Source organism: Falco punctatus (assembly GCF_963210335.1).
Source record: "Falco punctatus genome assembly, chromosome: 12".
Taxonomy (NCBI): domain Eukaryota; kingdom Metazoa; phylum Chordata; class Aves; order Falconiformes; family Falconidae; genus Falco; species Falco punctatus.
The window spans coordinates 6,331,693-6,351,632 of record NC_137592.1 but is presented as its reverse complement, the minus strand read 5'-3'; the positions used below and the strand labels follow the sequence as shown (position 1 = coordinate 6,351,632).

General features: G+C 39.9%; 1 protein-coding gene across 2 annotated transcripts in view; it reads left to right on the top strand.

Moving 5' to 3' along the window:
- TMX4 (thioredoxin related transmembrane protein 4) overlaps window positions 1-19,940 on the top strand; it is a 65,507-nt gene that overhangs the window by 23,234 nt on the left and 22,333 nt on the right. The window contains exon 1 of one of the 2 annotated variants that reach the window (XM_080407761.1): window positions 19,559-19,764. The exons of the other annotated variant lie outside the window; for it this stretch is intronic. Within the exon in view, the coding sequence (XP_080263887.1) occupies window positions 19,589-19,764 (176 nt within the window). The 5' untranslated portion in view covers window positions 19,559-19,588. Of the gene's footprint in view, window positions 1-19,558; window positions 19,765-19,940 lie in introns of those variants that run through there. 2 annotated transcript variants of the gene reach the window in all.

The window sequence follows — 19,940 nt, the reverse complement described above, 5'->3', positions numbered from 1 at the left end:
ACCTGCATTATCATCATGTTCTGCCCCTGGCTCCTCTTTCCCTGCAGACCAGTCAGTTCTTACTGCTCCCTTCACACCAGCCTGGAATGGGAAGCTGAGAATATCCTTAAGCTTTAACACTGACAAAACTAAGTTACTTGTGATTTTTAGACTCCTCTATTTTTCCTATTGGAAATCTTGGGGCATTCTTTATGCCTACACATTGGTAACATTCCCAATACACAAGAAATTAAGGTGCCTACTGCAAAAAGGAAAAAAAGTCTAGTTTAAGCAGCGCTGAAAGTCAAGAGTTGTAAACTTGCCCATGCTAGTGCACTATAGAATGCATTAGCTCTCAAGAGTACATTCGTAAAACATTTTAAATTCATTCTTCTAATTCTCCCCCTCAAATGTATTTCTCCCACACAAACCTTCAAAAGTACTCAATATTCAAAGAATTTTTAAAAAATCCATTACCCCTGTGCTTAGAGCTTTAGTTTTTCTACACAATACAAGTCCGTTTCTCCGTTTCCTAAAATGTAAGTCTTGCCAGAGTGGGGTTGGGATCAAATCTTTTAATTAATAACAAGCATTTATTCACTTAAGTCTGGCAAAAATTAATACTTTTGTATTTCCATTTAAATAATTGCTTTGTGCACATAAATTAATACATTCAAAGTTAAAATAGTCTCACGTTCCACTGCCCTTCTCCAAAGATAAGGTGATCTATTAAAAAGAACCATTATTCTACAGGAAGGCCTATGACAGGACAAGCTTTCATTTCTGGCTTTTATTTCTCCTTGGATGTTCAAAGGCAACCCCCCTCCTTTCCATCTCTTATTCATTTTTAAGTACCTCTCAAGAGTTTGCAATGCAGAAACTTGTGTACATCAGCAAATCAAGTAGAACTGATAGTAGCAAATATGCAAAAAGTAAACTAAAAGGAAAAGATTAGCATTTTTCAGTACTCCTTTCATTACAACATCTGCATACAGGATTTCACTAGAGTGGATATTTCTCTTTTGCCTACTATGAATCCAGCATTTTGCCATGACCGAGTCTCAGATTGCTCACTTAAGAACATACCACTAAGGGAACTAGTGACTATTTGTCTTTGTTTACTAACAATGACAATTGGATAGTATGGATCGATAATGTATGAACTGTGCCATACATTTCCAGGAGAGAAGCAGCAGGAACTTACTTTTACAAAGAGTTTCTGTTTTTCAGAAGATGAAGGGCCTAGCAAAATGGCATTCATTAAGTGTACTTTCACATTTATCCAAAAAGTTGTTCACAATTTTCAGAGAAGGCTGTTTTTAGGAAATTATTAATTTCTATAGGATGCTTTGAGCATTTTTATGTCAGTGAAACACAACAGGAACACATAGCTTTATTAGTATTTAAAGAAAGTTATTACATTCTGAGGCTTTTAGAAATAATTTCTCATTAAAATATTTCAAGAATTATGCATTAAATTAGGATGCTGTCCACAGACAATCACACTACTTAAAGAACAATCTGTGTATCTACCTTGAAAATGCCAAGTGACTGTGTCATTGCTAGTTAACTATACTGCCTAAATGAAAAATACAAGAACCAAGTATAACAGCAGTAAAACCTTTAAGCGTATATCGTTCTCTTACGTATCTTTTACAGAGAGCTTTTTATCTGTGCTTCTCAGTCCATTTGCAGGCAGGGAAGCAAATGCTCCAAGAGGTGAGGTGAATTGTTCAGAGTAGCAGAGAAGGGAACAGAACCCGTTCTCCTCACCCAGCTGGTAGCTTGATGCCCTCTGCTACACACTTGAGACTGCCAGCTCAAAGTAAGCATCTGTGTAAGTAGCATCTTTGCAGAAATGGGCTAATTTTATCAGTTCTCTTCTTTTAAAATATGTACGTGTTCCATTGTACTACATGACAGTCAAAGCTGTCTAAATTGCAATCTTAAGATATTTTTAGTAACAGTTATTTGGCAGCTTGAACATGCCTTACAAGTAGCCTGCAGAATCTTTTCAGCTCAGACCTTACCCTAGTCCCCAATATTTTTGGGCTTCTTCTGTGAAAAATCAACCGTGTTTGATTTTCAAAAAAAAAATCTAAATTAAAAAAAATCCACATTCACACAGGAAAATGCTTTATTTCTAATGCTCAGCCTGAGTACCTTTTTAAACCTGGCGAAGAGCCTAATTCTCTTGGGTTTCAATAACATGCAGGATACAAAATGCTCAATATTCACTGGACTTTTTAAAAACGCAGATTGTATCCATAAGAGCTTCCTGGTTGCTTGCCCACTCTTGGGCCAGAGGGTGTGAGAAGAATTTGCAAGTTGCCTGTTACTATTACCTCCATGTTCCTGGCTGGTCACCTCCAAGGAAAAGAAACAGGCAAGTACACTTCTTACCATGCTTCCAGGCACATAGTGAAAGGAGCTGGTGGCAGAGAGTAAAGGGGCCATTTTCACTCTTTCCAAGAATATACAACAATCCAGGTCTCAATCTGTCACCATGCCTTGTACAGTTTTAATGTTGCTTTTTTAGCATCTTCACCACCACCCCGCACCCCCTCTCTTCCTTCCATTTATTGTAATGGAAGTAATACATTAAGAAGCTATGTTTTGACAAGAAAATCAAGACAAGACTATGGAACTGTTCCTTCTAAAGTAATTAAAGTAAAAATTCATTTTAGCAAGGAAATCTGAGTTTTAACTGGTAATTAACAGAGATTATTCCAGACAGAAGAGTCCATTTTCATATAGTATAATGACAGGTCATTTTTTTTCATAAAAAATCTTGAAAAGGTTTGTGAGCATTCTGTCAGGTTTCAGCCAACATGTTGTCGAACACCAAGACCTCCAGGAAGTAAGTTTATTTTCTATCTTTATGTGCAACTGAATTTTCTCCAGGGCAGAGAATGCAGACTGACTGTCAAAAGCCGCAAAATCCAGACACATCACATTTTGCTGTATTCAATTTATCCCTATTGTTTTTAAAATAAGAAAAAAGTTGCTAGAGGTACAAACGGATAATTTCATTTGACTTATTTTATCAATTTTACTTTTAGTTGGGATTGTCATTCACGATGTGTTCAAGGGCTCAAGTTCATTACTTCTGTAGAGGCAGCAAAAGAGTTTTATAAATATGCATTGGAACAACAGCCATGAAGAGTCCAGTAATGAGTTCATGTATGCTCCAAAAAACCATCTGGTTATTAACACACTATTTAGTTTTAATAAGATTTTCTTACTTTTTTTATATTAAAGCCAGTAAAGCTGAACTGCAATGCAAAACCTACATGGAACTGACCCCACAGTTTCTACTCCCCAGAACACACAAGTGGGTAAACAACTGGAAAAGGGTCAAGAAAAAATTTCTATTCCATATTAAAAAATCACGTCTAATTTACCTAACAAAACGGATCCCATTGCTTTGATCCCATTAAAAATGGGAGTATTAGAAACCAGTCCATTGCAATCAGTGGAGCCCTATCAAGATGAAGTGTCTCTGAACATGGAGTTCATCAAGCACTGTGCATGACAAAGATCATTCAGGTTTATACCTGTCCTATAGCAATTCTTCCTGGACTGGAGAAATCCTATTAAAGTAAATTGCAAGAATTATTTCTGTCATAAAGAACTGGGGAAGAGAGGGAGAGAACAGGAGAAGACATCAGTAAAGTATTCAATAAAGATTCCATTGTTGCATACTTCTAAAGTGACTTGAAACAAGGTTCAGCACTGTTTCCCTTTCAAAGGTAAAGGCAGGAAATTTCAGAATAATAAAAGCTCAAGTCAGATCTCTGAATGCTTAGAATGATATTGTATTTTGTGGAATCAATGGATCTTACAAGAGATTTAGGGCTGTATTAGGGGTTATTTTATCCCTGAAGGAGAGTATGCTAACAACTGTTCAATATGCTTTGATATGGGCATATCAATTTTAAACTTTTACTGTGTGTATTAGTTAAGCTACACAGCTTCATGCTAAACTTTCTGAATAAATCTTAGAACATTTCAGGTTGGATTATATGAACTATTATAAACGAACTCTTAGCATATTCCCTTCCATCATTCCTTCCAGACTCTTCCCCATACTTCCCTAAAAAGCAGAATGCAAATTGTACATAGCAAGCCAGGTAAAGGAGATAAGCAGCATGAATAGTGGGGAAAAAAAAATATCACACAGATGATAATTCCTGCTTCTGCCCTCCGCCATGCAGAGTTGCGTGCATATGCAGAGATGGCAGGATGGACGTGAAAAGGCTCTCTAGGCAACTTGGCCTTGAGAGCCTGCCTGAACTCCAGCAGCATCTCCAAAGCAGGATATGGGTTGCAGTGATGTTTAAAATTCTGCATTCTGCCTCCAATCTATGATGATTCCCACCTTGAGCCCATGCACTCCATTTATGCCAGTGACCTACCATTTCTAGACAAAGGGAATTGAAAGCACCACATTTACTTTGTACACACAATCAGATAATGTGTTCACAGGGGACTGATTATCCTCCCAGAAGGCCTGAGCCTGGACACTTACGCATACCTGGAAAAAGTGAGCACTAAATGCTGCCTTTCCAATTTGTTTTTTTTCCTCACTCTACACTGATGGAAATATTGGCCATAGTATTAGCCCATACAGCTTTCATTGGATTGCACCAAGTGCAGAAATGGAAATTTCAAGACTTCATTACTATTTATCTTTAAAGCACTCTATGCTTCTGTTTCTCTCTTATTTTAAGCTAAGGAAATGCATAATCAATTGCCTGGTACCTGCACCTTGCAATTAATTGAACCTGTAAGTATACACTAAAATGCTACAAATAAATAGAAGATGCTAGAACACAGTTTGGCCACATTGTAGCACAGACTGGAAAAAAGCAAGCATCAGTTTAACATCAGAAAACAGCTAAAGGAAAATGTAAAGGGTCACTAGAAATATGGGTATTTCTTACAGAGATTCAGAAGTAAGAATTCACAATGAAGGGAGAAAGAGCCAGTCATCCTGCTTGCTCTATAGGCATGCCTCAGGTGCATCTTAAAAAGACAGCTGAGCACTTGGGAGTAAAGCCTTGTGGAGACGGGGAGAAGTACTCAGAACCTTTCCATTCTGCTAAAGAGAAAGTACATATGCTATTTATGCATAAGCTTACACCACACTAGGAAGCTCAGTCAAGAGCAAACCTGCCCAGGGATGTAGTAGAGTCACCATAATTGGAAGTTTTCAAGATGTAACTGGACAAGGTGATAAACTCATCTGTGCTCTTTTCCATGAAAGGCTCTACCAGATGATCTTTTGAGGTCCTTTCCAACCTGGGATGTTCTATGAGTCGATGATTAAGATAGCTCCTTCACATTCTGTGAAGCAGAGTATTTTTCCACAATCTTACAGTGACTTAAGACTTGACCTTTCACCAAGACATTTCAAGCCCAGTGTTAATTCCTAATCATGGAAAGACCTTCAATCTCAGAAACTGCAACAAAGTTGCTGTTCAGACTGACGCTCTGCACAGCAAGAGAGGCTAGCAGTACCAGTGAGGAAATCAAGCTCAGCCTGAAAACAGAATGTCATTACCAAGGTGCTGATATCCTAAGAGAAGCAAAATCTACTTAGCAGGAGGTGCTATCTTAATTCTGCTATCCTGTTATCAGCTGTTGACAAACTGTTAATTGACTGAGCACAGCATCCACCAACACAAGCAAGTGTTGAGGAGGACACGGGTTGTCTAACTGGATGCATTCCTGATCTGTCATCATGTTTTCAAAAGATAAGTACACAACTGGTTCATCACACAGAAATGGAAATCACACCTGCTCCAAGCTGTCATTAACATATTACAATGCCAAGTAACTAGGAGGTAGAAAATTCAAGTTGCATTTGCATCTAGAGCAGGCATTTACTTTAACTTCAAAAATCAGCAGCCCAGATTCCACTACAGTCACTGGAGCAGCACTCACTTTACAGAATGCTAAAAAGGATGTGAAGGAAAATTTTGTTATCTGTTCCTTACGTACTAGATCCTAGATGCAATGCACTTGTTATGAGGCCACAGATCTTAAGCAAATACAGAACTACTTTTACAATATGAAACAAAATTAAGTTGTGGAACCTACTGCTAAAGGGTGCAAAAACTATTAATGAGTTCAAAGAGGGGATAAGCTAATCCACAGAAGTCCATTGCTGACAATTAAGAGATAAATTAAATGCTCCAGAAACACTTATTGGTGCCAGGTGTTTCCAAGATAAAAAAGATGGTGTGCACAGCCTGATCTTGGACTCTCCCTAGGAATCTGATGTTACCCAGTGTCGAGAAGGACCCTTGGTTTGAGGGATATTTGTCTGATCCAGTCTTACAATTCTTATGTTTAAGTTTAGTCCAATGAGAAAGAGAAGCCCGGCCTCAGAGTCCATAATCAGATAAAGGGAAATTCCACAAATTCACTTAATCTTTGCAACATTTTTTCTTTCAACTCCCTAGATTCAGAATGAGTTGTCACATGTTTTTTGCTATAATTTCCAATTTGTAAGCAAGTACAACAACGATATTAACATCCCTCAATAGGGTATTCTGATACACAAATGTTTTTAAAGGCACTCACCTGTACAAAGTGTTGGTGATGTGTAAAGTGTTAGTGACCAGTAGGAATGAAGGGGACATAATGGAAAAAACCCTTAGCTCACCTTTAATATCACACAGCTTGTCAGATACATCTGAACACAGAGGTAGAACACTTCCAAAAAAAGCCAGTGTGTTTCAAACCAAACTCCTACATTTGTCAGGAAAATCTTTCCTGAAGATGAAATAAAAAATAGTCTGCAAAAATTCCGAACACAGCAATGCAACATTTGTCCTTACATGAAGAATGGCTATTTGGAAATTGAAGAGCAGTAGGTATTTGTTTTGTCCAAATAAAGTACTGAGAAGACATGCAGAAAATACAACTGAGTTGTTCTAACAATACAATGAAGAAAGCACATTTAACTCTGTTCTACTCAAACAAGCTTGGGGACCTTGGGCTACATCAGTCATTCTCTATCTGCATCAGTTTCACTAATCTTGCTAAGATATTCAGGATAAAAAAAATATAGAGAGAGTGTGTGCACACAGTGTTATGTGTAAGAGGGCTTATAGATACCTTTTCAAGCCTCTGAAAACCAGAAGCTATAAAGGCGACTGCTTGATTTGCCCCTTTATCTATATTAACATTTAACCCTTCACAATGCTACTCTCACCTGGATGCCTTAGGAAACACAACTGAACAGAGACTTCAAAGCAGCTCAAAGACAGCAAGACATACTGCAAACCACTACAAACCCAAAAGATTTACTGTAAATGTGCTGGCAGAGGGAAAAATATTTGTTTCAAGTCAGAGAGAAAGGAAATTTTGATCTTAAGAGACATATTTACTGGGCAATCATCCTTATAAAGTAGAGGAGACTTGCACACTTCCATTGTTTTCTCATGCCTCAGGAAAGCTCAGAAGTCCAAATATCTCCTCTAACTTTTTTCCTCCTTCCAGCCTCCATTTTAACAGTCTTTCCATTTCTTCAGAACTATAGTAGGTAGACAGTCAAAGCTGTGAAAGCAACATAGCAATCTTACTATTAAGTATGCCAGGTTTGCTGTGCTACCCTGCAGAAAAATAGAGAATGATGCTAGTAAGAACCCAACCATAAGTAGCTGGGTGAATCCAATTCATTAAGTACTGTAACTGCAACACTTTCAAAGTTTTAACTGCAGCTTGCCTAGGCATAGCAGTATATATACAATTATTTCCTGATTTCTCCAGGAACCTGCTGCTGTCCATTCATGGAAACTGGATACTACACCAATGGGTGTTTGAACTGAATGTGACACTTGTTTTCATACTTTCTGGTCAAGCATTCAAAATACACAAAATGCTCTGGCTGTAGACAGCATTAAACACTTCACTTCTCAGCTCTCTTCTCTTGAGGAACCATTTCCAGGCTGAAAGTAAGTAGGTTCTTTCAGATTAGTTTAGCATTCAGTAATCTGTTTCTCTGAACAGCCTATTCTGAACTACAGAAGCAAATCCCACTCTCTGTAACCTTGTTTCATTGACAGAAGCCTGTGACAAACACACATCCTATTGTAACAAAATACTATACAACATTTGCCACTTAAGAAACTTCTCTTGCTTAGGCTAAATCAAGTGTAAAAAAAACAAACTGAGGGGAACAGTGGAATGTCCATTTCTAGAGATTTTCAGAGCAAGACTATATGCTTTTCAGTATTACTAAAATCTCAGAAAAGTTTAACTTTAATTTTGACACTAAGTTTTGCATCCTGTGGTTTCATTCCCATCCTAACCTATATACCTTCCCACTTAGCACATCAAGTACCAGCAAAACCAGCATAATCCCATAAGCAGGGCTGAGCCAGGACCTGAGCATAACCCCAGCACAGACCTAACCAGAATACCATCCTGCAGGACCCAAACACAGGATACAGTATCAGCCACAAACAACAAGATTCATCAATAGCTCCAGGTACAGCAAAAGGGTGAACCCAGCCTGTTGACCATCTAGGCAACCCAGGCAAGAACAACAAAAAACCAAAGATACAATAGAGGTACTGAAAACCACCATAAAACACAGCTAAAGACTAGCACTCCTACAACACAGTTCAAACCAGTACACAGTACCCAAGCCCAAGTATAAATGGGGCCCAAAGGCCTATGGAAAGGGGTGTGGGCAGGGCCCCAGGTGGGGCTGATCAGGACCAACAAAGCCTATTAGTGCCCTCAGGGTAAAAGGAGGACTCTTCAGAACATCCAGTCATCATATAAGGTTTTAACTACATAGTATTTAAAAGGGGTTTTTATATTTTTTTATTATTATTATTTGTGACGATAGGTTTTGAGTATGTAGGGAATGGTTTGGTGTATGTAGCTCATAGCAGGTTCTTTGTGTGTTTTATTAAAATGCAATTGAGGTTAGCTTTTTCATAGTTGTGTTCTCTACTGCATCCTGCAAACTTTTACTGATGTCAGTAGCTATAAACTTTTGTTAATAGTCTTAGTTCTTGTTGTCAGTTGTATGGCTATGTAGTTAATTTTGTACTTCTAAGTAGGAAAATGCTGTTTTCTAACTGTCATGGTTCTTCACTGTATCAATCACAATGGCTTTTAACACTAGGGGGTTTTTGTAGCTTGTCCACCTACTATACTGGTATCTGCCTTTCCATAGAGCCTGGATTAGCAGATAATGTTCTACACATTTGGAGTATGTAATTCTGAGCTTGCTTACCTAGTCAAACAGATTTTAAGAAGCTAAAAGTAGTGGTTGGATTCATCTGTTCTTAAGCCCTTTCTGTAACATAATTTTTTTCTATTTATAGAAGGTTCTGGTGGCTACTTTCTTGATAAGCAAATAGAGCTTAGAACATGATGACTGGCCTTTTAAAAGCCATTTGTACTTTTACCAGACATCCTTGCAAAATAAGAACAGAATGTAAAAACAGCAGAAGATAGGCATTGCAGTAACCTTAAAGGAGGGGGTACACCTTCTCTGTGGTCCCCAAGCCTTATTGAGATTTGATATTTTGTTTTATTTTTATGCCAAGGGATGGTACTGAGTCCTAAAAGAAATACTGGGCATAAAATATACACTCCTACTTGGGCAGAGGAAACAACCAGCACTTGTTACCAGCTAAAAAGTTCCTCTAAATTGTCTTGTCTTTTGTTCACAGAACAGATTTTACTAGGAAATAACTGAGCCATAAGTAGCAGCAAATGGTAGGCAGACAGTTAAGAGGACTTCCAAAAATGTATATTCCATTTCTAAATGGCAGCCCTCTGTTTGAGAGAATGGCAGCAGAGCTCATTTTTTGGGGTGTGGTGGGACTTGGGTGACTCCCTGCACATTCTTAAAGTAGTTTTCTGCCTTCTGCAACAGAAATGATATGGTTATATTTAAGAAATTGCTTGGAAGGTTCAATCATTTAAAAGAATCTTTGCTGTTTTCTAAACTGCACTAAAGTATTTTTTCTTCTGTCTCAATGAGGCATGTAATTCAGCTTCTTCACAAAGACGTGTGAAAGGAAGTACAAGACTGCTGTTGTGTTAAAGTTGTGATTTAGCAGGGCATATTCCATGTGCATAGATCTGTATTTACAACAAAATGAAACAGGTAATTTATAGCTATTTTCTAACAGCTTGCCAAAAGTGCAGTTCTTGATGAAGCCAAATCAGAAAATAGTTTTTCTATTATCATGGCCACTGTTCCATCAGTGCTACAAGTATAAATGTCTGCTCAGCCATTTAATGTGACTGTCTCGATATCTTTGGCTTCAGTTGCCTTCAGGTTTACAGTCTTGGTGGCTTTCTTACATTAATGCATCTGACACAGAAGCAAAGCACCTGCCTGTGGGGTTTTAGATATAAACAAAGAAGTCCTTAGAAGGTCATGATTGTCTCATGCTTTCCCGTTTTTACCTATTCATTTATCATGGAAAAATTCACAGAAATGGAAGAACAAAATGTAGAATATCAGCTGAAAGAATATCCATCCCTTGTGCTACAGAAACACTTGGATCAAAAGCTGCTCTGCTGGGTGAGGCACAGAAATAAGAATTCCACCCTTTCCCAGTGTTTTGAGCAGTGGGACGGTAATATTCCCACTGGGTAAGAGTGTTGCGACACGAGCTATAATTAGGGTCAAGCATGCCAAATGGTATACTTGCTTCAGGAACAGGGCTCTCTGGGAGTGACCAGAGAGTCACAGAACTAGAATGTAAATCTTGGATCTACAGTCTCTTTGCCAAGAGACAGGAGGGTCTAAAACCAAAGCAGACTTGCTTTGTCAGTTGCTGTTTAGCAAATCTCCTCTTTGCAAACTGTCTTTTTCTCTGTGTTTAAGTGTTCGCCAACAGCAGTTTATTATAGGGTCAGGTCTGGGTCCCTGAAAATTACTCTTTGCTAACTTTGATAGAATAAACTATATGCCATTCACAAAGCAAGACAACTTGTTTCTTGCTCAATCATCTGATACAGATGGAAAAAAGATGTTTGAGTATAATTAAACCTTTAAAGTGTACAATGTATTTCAGGTTTCCTTCAAGGGGAACAGGAATCCAGGGAAGTCAGGCTTATGAGCTTATGGATGAAGCTGAAAGATCACACCTTCCATGAAACAATTGCTACACAGAAAGCTGAACCATGGCTAGGAATACTTTATCAATAAAAATGATTTTTCAGTACAGGGCTCTTCTGGCATAAGCCATTTAAGACTACATATTTATAACTGTTAACCATCCTTTAGTTACCATACATAACACACTTACTGATAACATCTGGTTTACGCTGTCCACTTGTGGAGCTGAACGGTACCTAATGGGAAAAGACTGGCAAATAAGGCTCTGAGCACTTACCAACTTCAACATTCATATTCCCTACAAAGCATGCTATTTCTAGTTATCTGCTAATGCATTCTTTGGCAAAGGGGAAGCTCTAAAAGAAACTTCTAGACAAGCCTTATCAGCCCACACTTCAGATAAATGTGCACCCCCTACAGTTTTTCTTCTTTCAAAAGAAAAATTCTATCTTGACTTTGTGCCTGACACCCTTGTATTCTAGGGCTAGATCACACAAGTGCTCTGCACAGGAACCCCCACCCCACCCCAAAGAAGAATAAAAACTTTTCTTTACACTGACCATGTTAATTACCAAGCCACGTGTCAGAAGTTTGCAGTAGGCTTAGATACTAATGGATGCTTTGGAAGTTGCATTTAATCAAGGGATGATAACTGGTTGCTGATTGTATATTTGAAGACTTTTGTGGCTTTGGCAAATAAAAGACTAGAATTTCAGCTTCCTGGAAGCTTGAGTAGTCTTTTTCTCAGACAATTTGCATTTAAAAAGACTTCTGCTTTCATATGTCCGAGCAACAAGATACAATTTCCCAATCTAACAATCTGTAGCCTAATCCAGCAGTACCTCTTCAAGCAAAACTCCTGCCAAATCTAACAGTTTTGCCTAACAGGGACTACCACAGCAGGCCTATGATCGCTGTCCCACCACCCAAAAGACAGCTGCAACCCCCAGGTGACAAACTGCCTGAAAGGGTCTTTCAACAGCAGCAGTGTATGGGCCTCTGGCAACTGTCACACGCAAGCAGCTGCACAGTGAGCTACGGGGATGTTCTGTGCCAGATGGAGATGAGGCTGGAAGCAGTTATATGGGTGGCCTGTTTTCTCTGGCACCTGTAAGAGCATTTAGTCACCAACAGCAGAGGCCCATTCATAAATATGTCCTTGCAGAGGCTTGTTGATCTATATACCACCTCTTCTTGAAGCAGACAGAAGTATTTCTATGGCTACATAAATTACTATGAAATGTAAGCAGTCTTCTCATTCCACTTTGTAGCAATGCTGCAGAGACTATCCAGTCTGTTGATGTCAATAAAATCACCTTTGTTCAGCTGGCTTTTCATTCATCTAGATTTTTGGTTATGAAAAAGGACCAAGAATTTTGACCTCAGCCTGCTTTACATTTCAGTACAGAAATATTTTTGGATTGAACCCAATTTTCATTCAAGTCACTAACCTCTCTAAAATCAGCGAGGTGATTTTATCATTATAACTGAAAGTGATCTTGTTTGTAATATTCCATGACCAATTTGAGATCATTGTCCAAATAATAAATGGCCTGAAATGTCTGTTGAACACTAGTGATGCAAGGTAAGTGAAGAGATAAACTCGGATCATATTGCATGTAATTCTTTCAAGTAACTGATTTTAAACTGTCCTTGGGAAAGGGAGAGCAAGGACAATTACAGTGGCAAAGCTATTGCAGAATATAGTTACATAATTACATTTCTTACATTCATTGTGCATTTCAGGCAAGTTTCTCTGTATGGGTAGATTTTCCCAGTGCCTTGCAGTATCTTGTGTAGTTGTTTACTTTCTCTAAATGGTTTCCAGGGGGAAAAAAAGGAAAACAAAAAAAGACAGGGTATTGTTCATTGTCCTTGGTCTACATAATGCGTAGGTCAGTGGAAAAGGAACAGGAGAAACATGCCCAGAGTTGTAGGTAATCACTGGTTAAACAGGAGGTCCAGGGTAAGGATTTTATACCTATTTTGAAATACTGAAGGAGAGAGATGAACATTACTTCATTGAAACTTGAAAACTGTTAGAGAAGACTAACCCCACAGGAGCCTTGGAAATACTGGCATACATATCAAGCCAGCATATCCATTCATTGTTCAGATGGGGGCCAGGAATATTATTTTCCACTGCATTTAGAAGAAGATATATTTTCTTAGCGTGGGAGAGAACAACTACATGCTCTGAAAAGGTAGTGCAGATATAGCAATACATTTGAAAATATTTCTTTATTGTTTCATGTATATCCTGCTGCTTTCATCAGAAGTTGCTTATCTCAGCACTAAATTAAGATTAATATATAAACAGATTCACAAAGGCTGGAATTTTTGGAAGCTTCGCTTGAGAACTACATGCAATGGCATCTCGATTTATAGCTTTGCTGCAGTATGTCTGAGACATCCAAAAAATGACTACAATCAAGAACCTAGCTTAAGACGTGACAGGTTTCATTTTCTCAAATGTGCCATCTTTTCAGGTGAACTTTTATTCTTTTTGCAGGAAGTCCTGAAGTATTGTGACCTTTAAAAGCATTACAGCCTGTATTTTGTGTGTTTTAGAGTGCACAGCAGATACTCTGCCATAGAACATCAGTGAACTTAGCCTGGGTTTACATCTGTGTCTTTGGGCAGCTTGCTTCATGGCTGAGCTCCTACAGCATTTGGAGCAGGTTTAAAATCAGTACGACATACTGTGAAGAGAGCTGCCTCCTGTTAGTGATGCTATCACTCCTGGAACGGAAAAAGCACTTGCTGTGTTCACAGTACCCAGTGCAGCTCTCAGATACCCAATTCTCGTGCAGTCCCTTGCTGAAGTCAATAGAAGACCTACCTGACTTTAACACAGTTTGACTCACTTCTTTAACACAACATGCAGCTGCCAGAAAGGAGCCAAAAAAAGGTTATTTTTGAAACAAGAAGTCACTGATGGTAAAAAGCCATGTATAAAACATATCCATGCCATATCTAACAAATCTTAGTCTAGTGATAAAGGCCTGAATTTTGGATTTGTGCATTGTATAAGGAAGAATAACTCCTTTGCGTTTAATAAAGTTATTTCTGATTAATTTAGGAGCACAATCAGAATGATTCAATGACTGTTTACACTAAAAATCATGCCCTGTATACACCCATGCCCTTCTCACAAATGACAGAAGGGAACCAGTATCACAGTAGAGAGGAATACTGACCACAAACAGCAACATGTATGAGAGCAGAATTTGGCCACAGATGTTTGTGCTAGATTTACTGTCTGATAAGCCTAGCCAGCTTGAGCTTGCATAATCTAATAAAAGCCTAATAATACCTTTTCATCGATCTCAGCCACATATATCAGGCTTTGGAGGTGTCAGGTCTAAACAGAGAATTGTACTTCTGCCTTGGAGATATTTTTATTGCTGAGGAAAATATATTGCAAGAAGCAGTTCCTTACACAGCAGTTCTCCTTTCTCTTTTCCACTTTGGAAAAATAAAAAAGAAAGAAAAATAAGCCAGGCAATAAAAATTCACATTTCTTATCAGATCCATTCTGATCTGATGCACTCAAACTTGAAAGCTTGTGCTAACTTATCTCTTGCAACATCTTTTAAATTCTGAAGAGGCTTGACAGGCAGAAAATGAACAGATGCACATTAGAGGTGGGAGATGATCTTGTAGGAGGTCTGTGCCTGAGTTATGCAAAGATAAGGATGTGGAGGCATGCCTGCATGGTGGAGCACTGTGTGGATAGAGGAATCCCCATCATGCACCTCTTTACAGGACTGGGTATTACATAAGGCTTGCAAATGACTTCCTGTCCCTCCATTTGGTGCCTTGGAAGTATGTAAAGATATCAATTTAGAGATGTTTCACCAGGAACAGGCCACCCTCCGGGTTCTAAATCTCTTTCTTTGTCTCAGTTCCCCTGCTGAGCAGTCATCTTTCAAAGCCAGCAAGCAAGCTGTTCCTCTATCTCCCATAGAGGCATCTTATCATCTCAGCTTCCTGAGGCAGGTTTTCTCTGGCACCTCTGCTCCCTAGGGATTATGGATGCTACTGGCTGCAGGAAGTACACTGAGTGCTGTTGTACTCTGGTGTGCTACCGTTTCAGTCTTTGTATGACAAACCTCACCTCAGTAGTCAACTTCACCTTCTGCAGCTGGATATGCAGGCAAGATGAAAAAGCATATTTTTTGTATTATTTAATATTACAAGATCAAGAACAGCCATTCAGAAAAGCAGAGTAAAATTGTTAGTGCACACTAATGTGCCTATAGTGATGTCCATTTTAACTTCCCTGTATAAATAGCACAAACAACAAATGAGCGGTGTTTTTTTGACAGTGAGATACATTTTTCAATGCTAAATACTTTTGATAACTTATCTTTGAATTGGAATGCTTCACAGGACAACTCTAGTTCTTCACATTTACACAGGACAGCAAAACTCAGAGTAAGTAAGAGATGTGCCTGAAAGCTACATTTAACTACAAGTATTATGGGTACAGTACCCTCACTGGCTTTCTTTATGACGATGCAAAATATGATTTTCCCTTGTCATTACATACTTACCTTTTGGTGGGTAATCATTAGATTCATATGAACTTGATTCGTATGAACAAGAAAGCTCTTTGTATATGTCTTTTAATAGTCCAATAAAATTTGCAGTCTTATTTATGAGGACAGATATGAACATTCCTGGTCAAAAGTCAAACTCTTGTATAAAAGTTTTCACTTATTTTATGTAGATATCAAAGGCAGAGCCATGATGAGTTTCCAACAGCTAGTTAGTGCTCTGTATTTATTGATACATCTATTTTAAGCTAAACCGTTCTCCTTAAACAAGCTTCAAGGTTAATAAATCCATGTTAGAACATGCATGGAATATTTATTTCTGGCCACATATTTTTTATTCTCTACTACACTATTTGTCTTAAATTATAAACTAAGTTTCATGCTCTTTTACTACTCACATTGAAAAATACGTTGCAACTATTATTTTGTTAGGTACATGTACTGTTTAAATTAAAACTGGAAATATCAAAATTGCTATTGTCTGTGTGATAACAACCTCTTATTTTTGAGTTTTACAAACAATCCATTACAGAAAAATTCCAAAATTTTAGGAGGGTAGTTCTGGAAATCCAGTATATAGAACTCCAAAAATTACGTAGATGGTGACATTAGGCATATTTTAGGAAAATGAGTGTTAGAATATTTTATTCTGTTCTAGGCAGTGTCATGGCACAAAGTGAAAGAAAATATGTCAAGAATGCCAGAATACCTTTCTTTACCACAAGACACCTACACTAATAATAGGACAACATTCAATAAAGTAGAAAGTAGAGCTATAGAAACAAACTTACAGAAAAAGTTTGCTCAATATATCCTCTATACCACATGCCTAAAATCAGTGATTTTTTACTCCCTTCTTTTTCCAGTGGAAAGCCACACTATCACAGGAGGCTAAATTTTAGTTCATTGAATATAAAGACTCCACACAGAGCAAGTACTTGCAGAGCACAAAGCACATCCTCATGTCCTTCAAGAGAAACACTGAAATTACTGCTGGGGTAGTCTAGGAAACAATGTCTTTTGGTGGTCTCCTCTGTGCAGAGCAGGGACTGGTCACTAAGGTAAATTATCATTCCAATATAGAAATATTTGTGACATGAGTGCCTGCAGTATCACAGGACATGAGAAAGATACGTTGGTAGGGTCTCTCCCTTCATTCAGGTCTACCACACTTGTTCTTTCCATACTATAGTTTAACTTGCCATTTCATAATCAAGATTAAAACAAACAGTTACAGAACTGAACTAATTAATCGTTTTTTCTTCAAATTCTGTCCAGAACTTAACTGTGCTTCATGGATACACTTCTATCAACAGCTGTTGAAATGTAAACTGACAGCTTGATTCCTAAACTTTTTCTGTAGCAGCTGTGTGAGTCTGGAAGCTGGAAAACTATAATTCTCCAGATCTATGCAAAGCCAGCAGAGCAACACATGTGTATAGGGTAAAAGTGGAAGCTGTACAGATTTAAGAGAAGCCCAATGAAACTAAAGGAGAGTAAGTTTTGTAAGGGACAGCGTAATTGAAGTAATCACAAAAGCAATAAACAGTCTGTCCCAGGCAGTTGTCTTCTCTACCTGGCCCTCCTTGTTTTCTTTTTTTATCCATTTCCTGTTTCATGCTCCTAATCAGGTTCAAATGAGGTGTATCTCCTCCATCTTTGCAAGCTTGACCTACTTCAGAGGGATTAACAGCACTGTGACATGTCTCCCCTGTTTTAAGAACACTCTGTTCTGTTTTAGGCATGAAAGCAACATTGCCTTGTTCTTGAGCAGACTTTGCCTGAACTGCAAACCTTCTCTGTGTTGAATGTGTCTAGAAATGACTTATAAATCACTTATAAAGTAAGCCTTTTGCTCTTTTCATTCTCAGGTCTTTCTTTCCTAGTCCTTTTGAATTCACAGGAACATTCCCATGTATTTGGAGCCATCGTTTTACACGTTCCTTCTTAGCCACTTCATGGAGATACATTTTGCCACCTCCTTTATTCCATGTTCTTTGAGAATACAAATATATAATTATTCATAACCTTGTACCACACAATAAAGCGTTCCTCAACCTTCCCTTCTGCACATCTGATCTTTGTTCTGTAAATTCTAATTTGGCTCCATGAGATCTCAAACCTCTCTTGGTTTTGGCCAATCCTATCTGACCACCCCCCCCCCCCCCCCCCAAATCTATAGGAAAAACTAGCATATTTCCTTCAGGTTTCCCCAGTTCTTAGAGAGCAGCAGAATAAAGTCCTTCCTGTACTATTTCCTCAAGAGGGAACATCAGTTATGTGTGTGTCTTCTCAAATAATTTCTACAGCTGTATTTCTTTCTCTTCACTAAACAGCTCAGGCCTAAACATTGCTAAAACACCACATCGCATTTTCAAACTATCCATTCAGGAAGGGCACTGATAAATTATAGAAAGATTTTATTTTATTTTATTTTTCTACAAACCACAAGAATAGCTAAGGGATTAGAAAATTTGTAATATAGAGACTTTGAGTTCAGTCTATGTGTATCACATGGAGGATGTTAGAAGATTCTATGTGTTCTGTGAGGCTCTTACTTAATCCTCAGCTGGCATTAGTTGTGGCAGCAAGAAGCTTACAGCTCAGAAAGGCAATGTTCTTTCAATGCCAGGAAGGTGTTGACAAAAATCTTCTTTAGCAATGGCAGGTACTATTGAGTACCTAGTGAGGCGAGAATATCACCGAGACATTGGGAAGAAGTGACTTACTCTTGAGAAGTAGCAAATGAGAAAAAATTCTGTCACTGTGTCATTTCTACATAGTGTCAGTGGTGCTAGGGGTAGGCCTGCCTCCCCACTCCCTCTTGGAGAACAGTGGAAGCCCATGGCTGCTGCCAAACTCCTCCTGACCAGGAGCAACCTTTTGCTTCTGTCCCCAGATACTAATGCCAAGTCCACTTCAGTGTCAATAAAGGCCAGACCAAAGCCTATACTCTGGCTTTAAGGAATGGTTTGATCAAAGCGCAGATTCCTGTGGAGAAATTCAGGAGTAATATAAAGGAGCCTAGTAAGACAAACTGGCAAAGTGTGACAAAATCCAGAGGTGGCAAGTCCTCCTGTTTCCTCTACTGGTGAAAAATGTGTGTAAATGTTTTAACAACAGGGCTTACCAACCTTCAGAGTAACTGTTAGAAAATTCTTCATCACAAGTTACTTCCAATCTAAGATAAGTCTCCAGCCAAACAAGAGCTGATTTCCGTATCAGACAGGAATGCAGCTCAGACCTGTGCAGTGACCTCTTCTTATTTTTTCTGGTCAATTTACCAGGATAACTAAGGAAGTTGACTACCCTAATTACCATTAATTGAGAGTCTGATCATTCCACTCAAGGGCAGGTCTGCTGTTCAGACAAACCTGGACAAGCCAAAGCAATGGCACTGACAGGAATCTTGTTGAAGTCGAGGAAGAAACACAAAGTCCTCTGTTTGGGATGGTGTAAACAACGCATTGGGATAGACAGGCTGCCTGACTGGGGCAGACAGTCCCTTGGGGGCACTCGATTAAACGTGATCCTGCAGTGTGGCCCAATAGCTGGTGGCTAACAGCATCCCTTTTTAGTCAGCACTCATAACGTGGCACCTCTGAACATGTCATCCTGTTACAGGCGCCCCAATACAAGAAAGACTCATATACCTAGTCAAGCACACTGAAGTCACAGCGGTGGTGGGGCCCGGGCACTTGCCCCGCAGCCCTGCTTGGAGCGGGAACCCGACGGGCCTGTGACAGCGGCACCGCCGGCCGCGAGGTGAGGGCCATCCGCCGGCCGGGCGCAGCTTGCCTCAGGGGGTGGAGGGAGGGCCGCCCGCGCCTCACGGCTCCCGCCCTGCGGTTCCCGCCCAACGGCCACGCCGCGCGCTCCCCCACGCAGGCCCCGCCCCCGCCGCTCGCGCCCTCATCTTCCTGGGGCGGGCGGGTTGAACATGGCGGCGGGTCGCCGGGCGCTGCTGCGCGCCGCCACTCTGCTCCTGGCGGCGGTGCTGGCTCCCGGCGCCGCCTCCCCCCGGGCCGGCAGCCCCGGCGGGCCGCGGAGCCGCGTGCAAGTGCTGAGCGGCTCCAACTGGAGCCTGGTGTTGCAGGGCCAGTGGATGTTGGAGTTGTGAGTAGCGGCCGCTTTCCCGCCCGCCTCAGAGGCACTGAGGGAGGGGGGGGGCGCGTCTCCCGCCTCAGCTGGGCGCCTGCCCTGGGGAGCGGGCATGGCCGGTAGCGGCTGCCTCGGTGCGGGGAGCGGGGAGGCGGGCGGGGCAGCCCTTCTCTCCTCACCCCGCGGAGTGC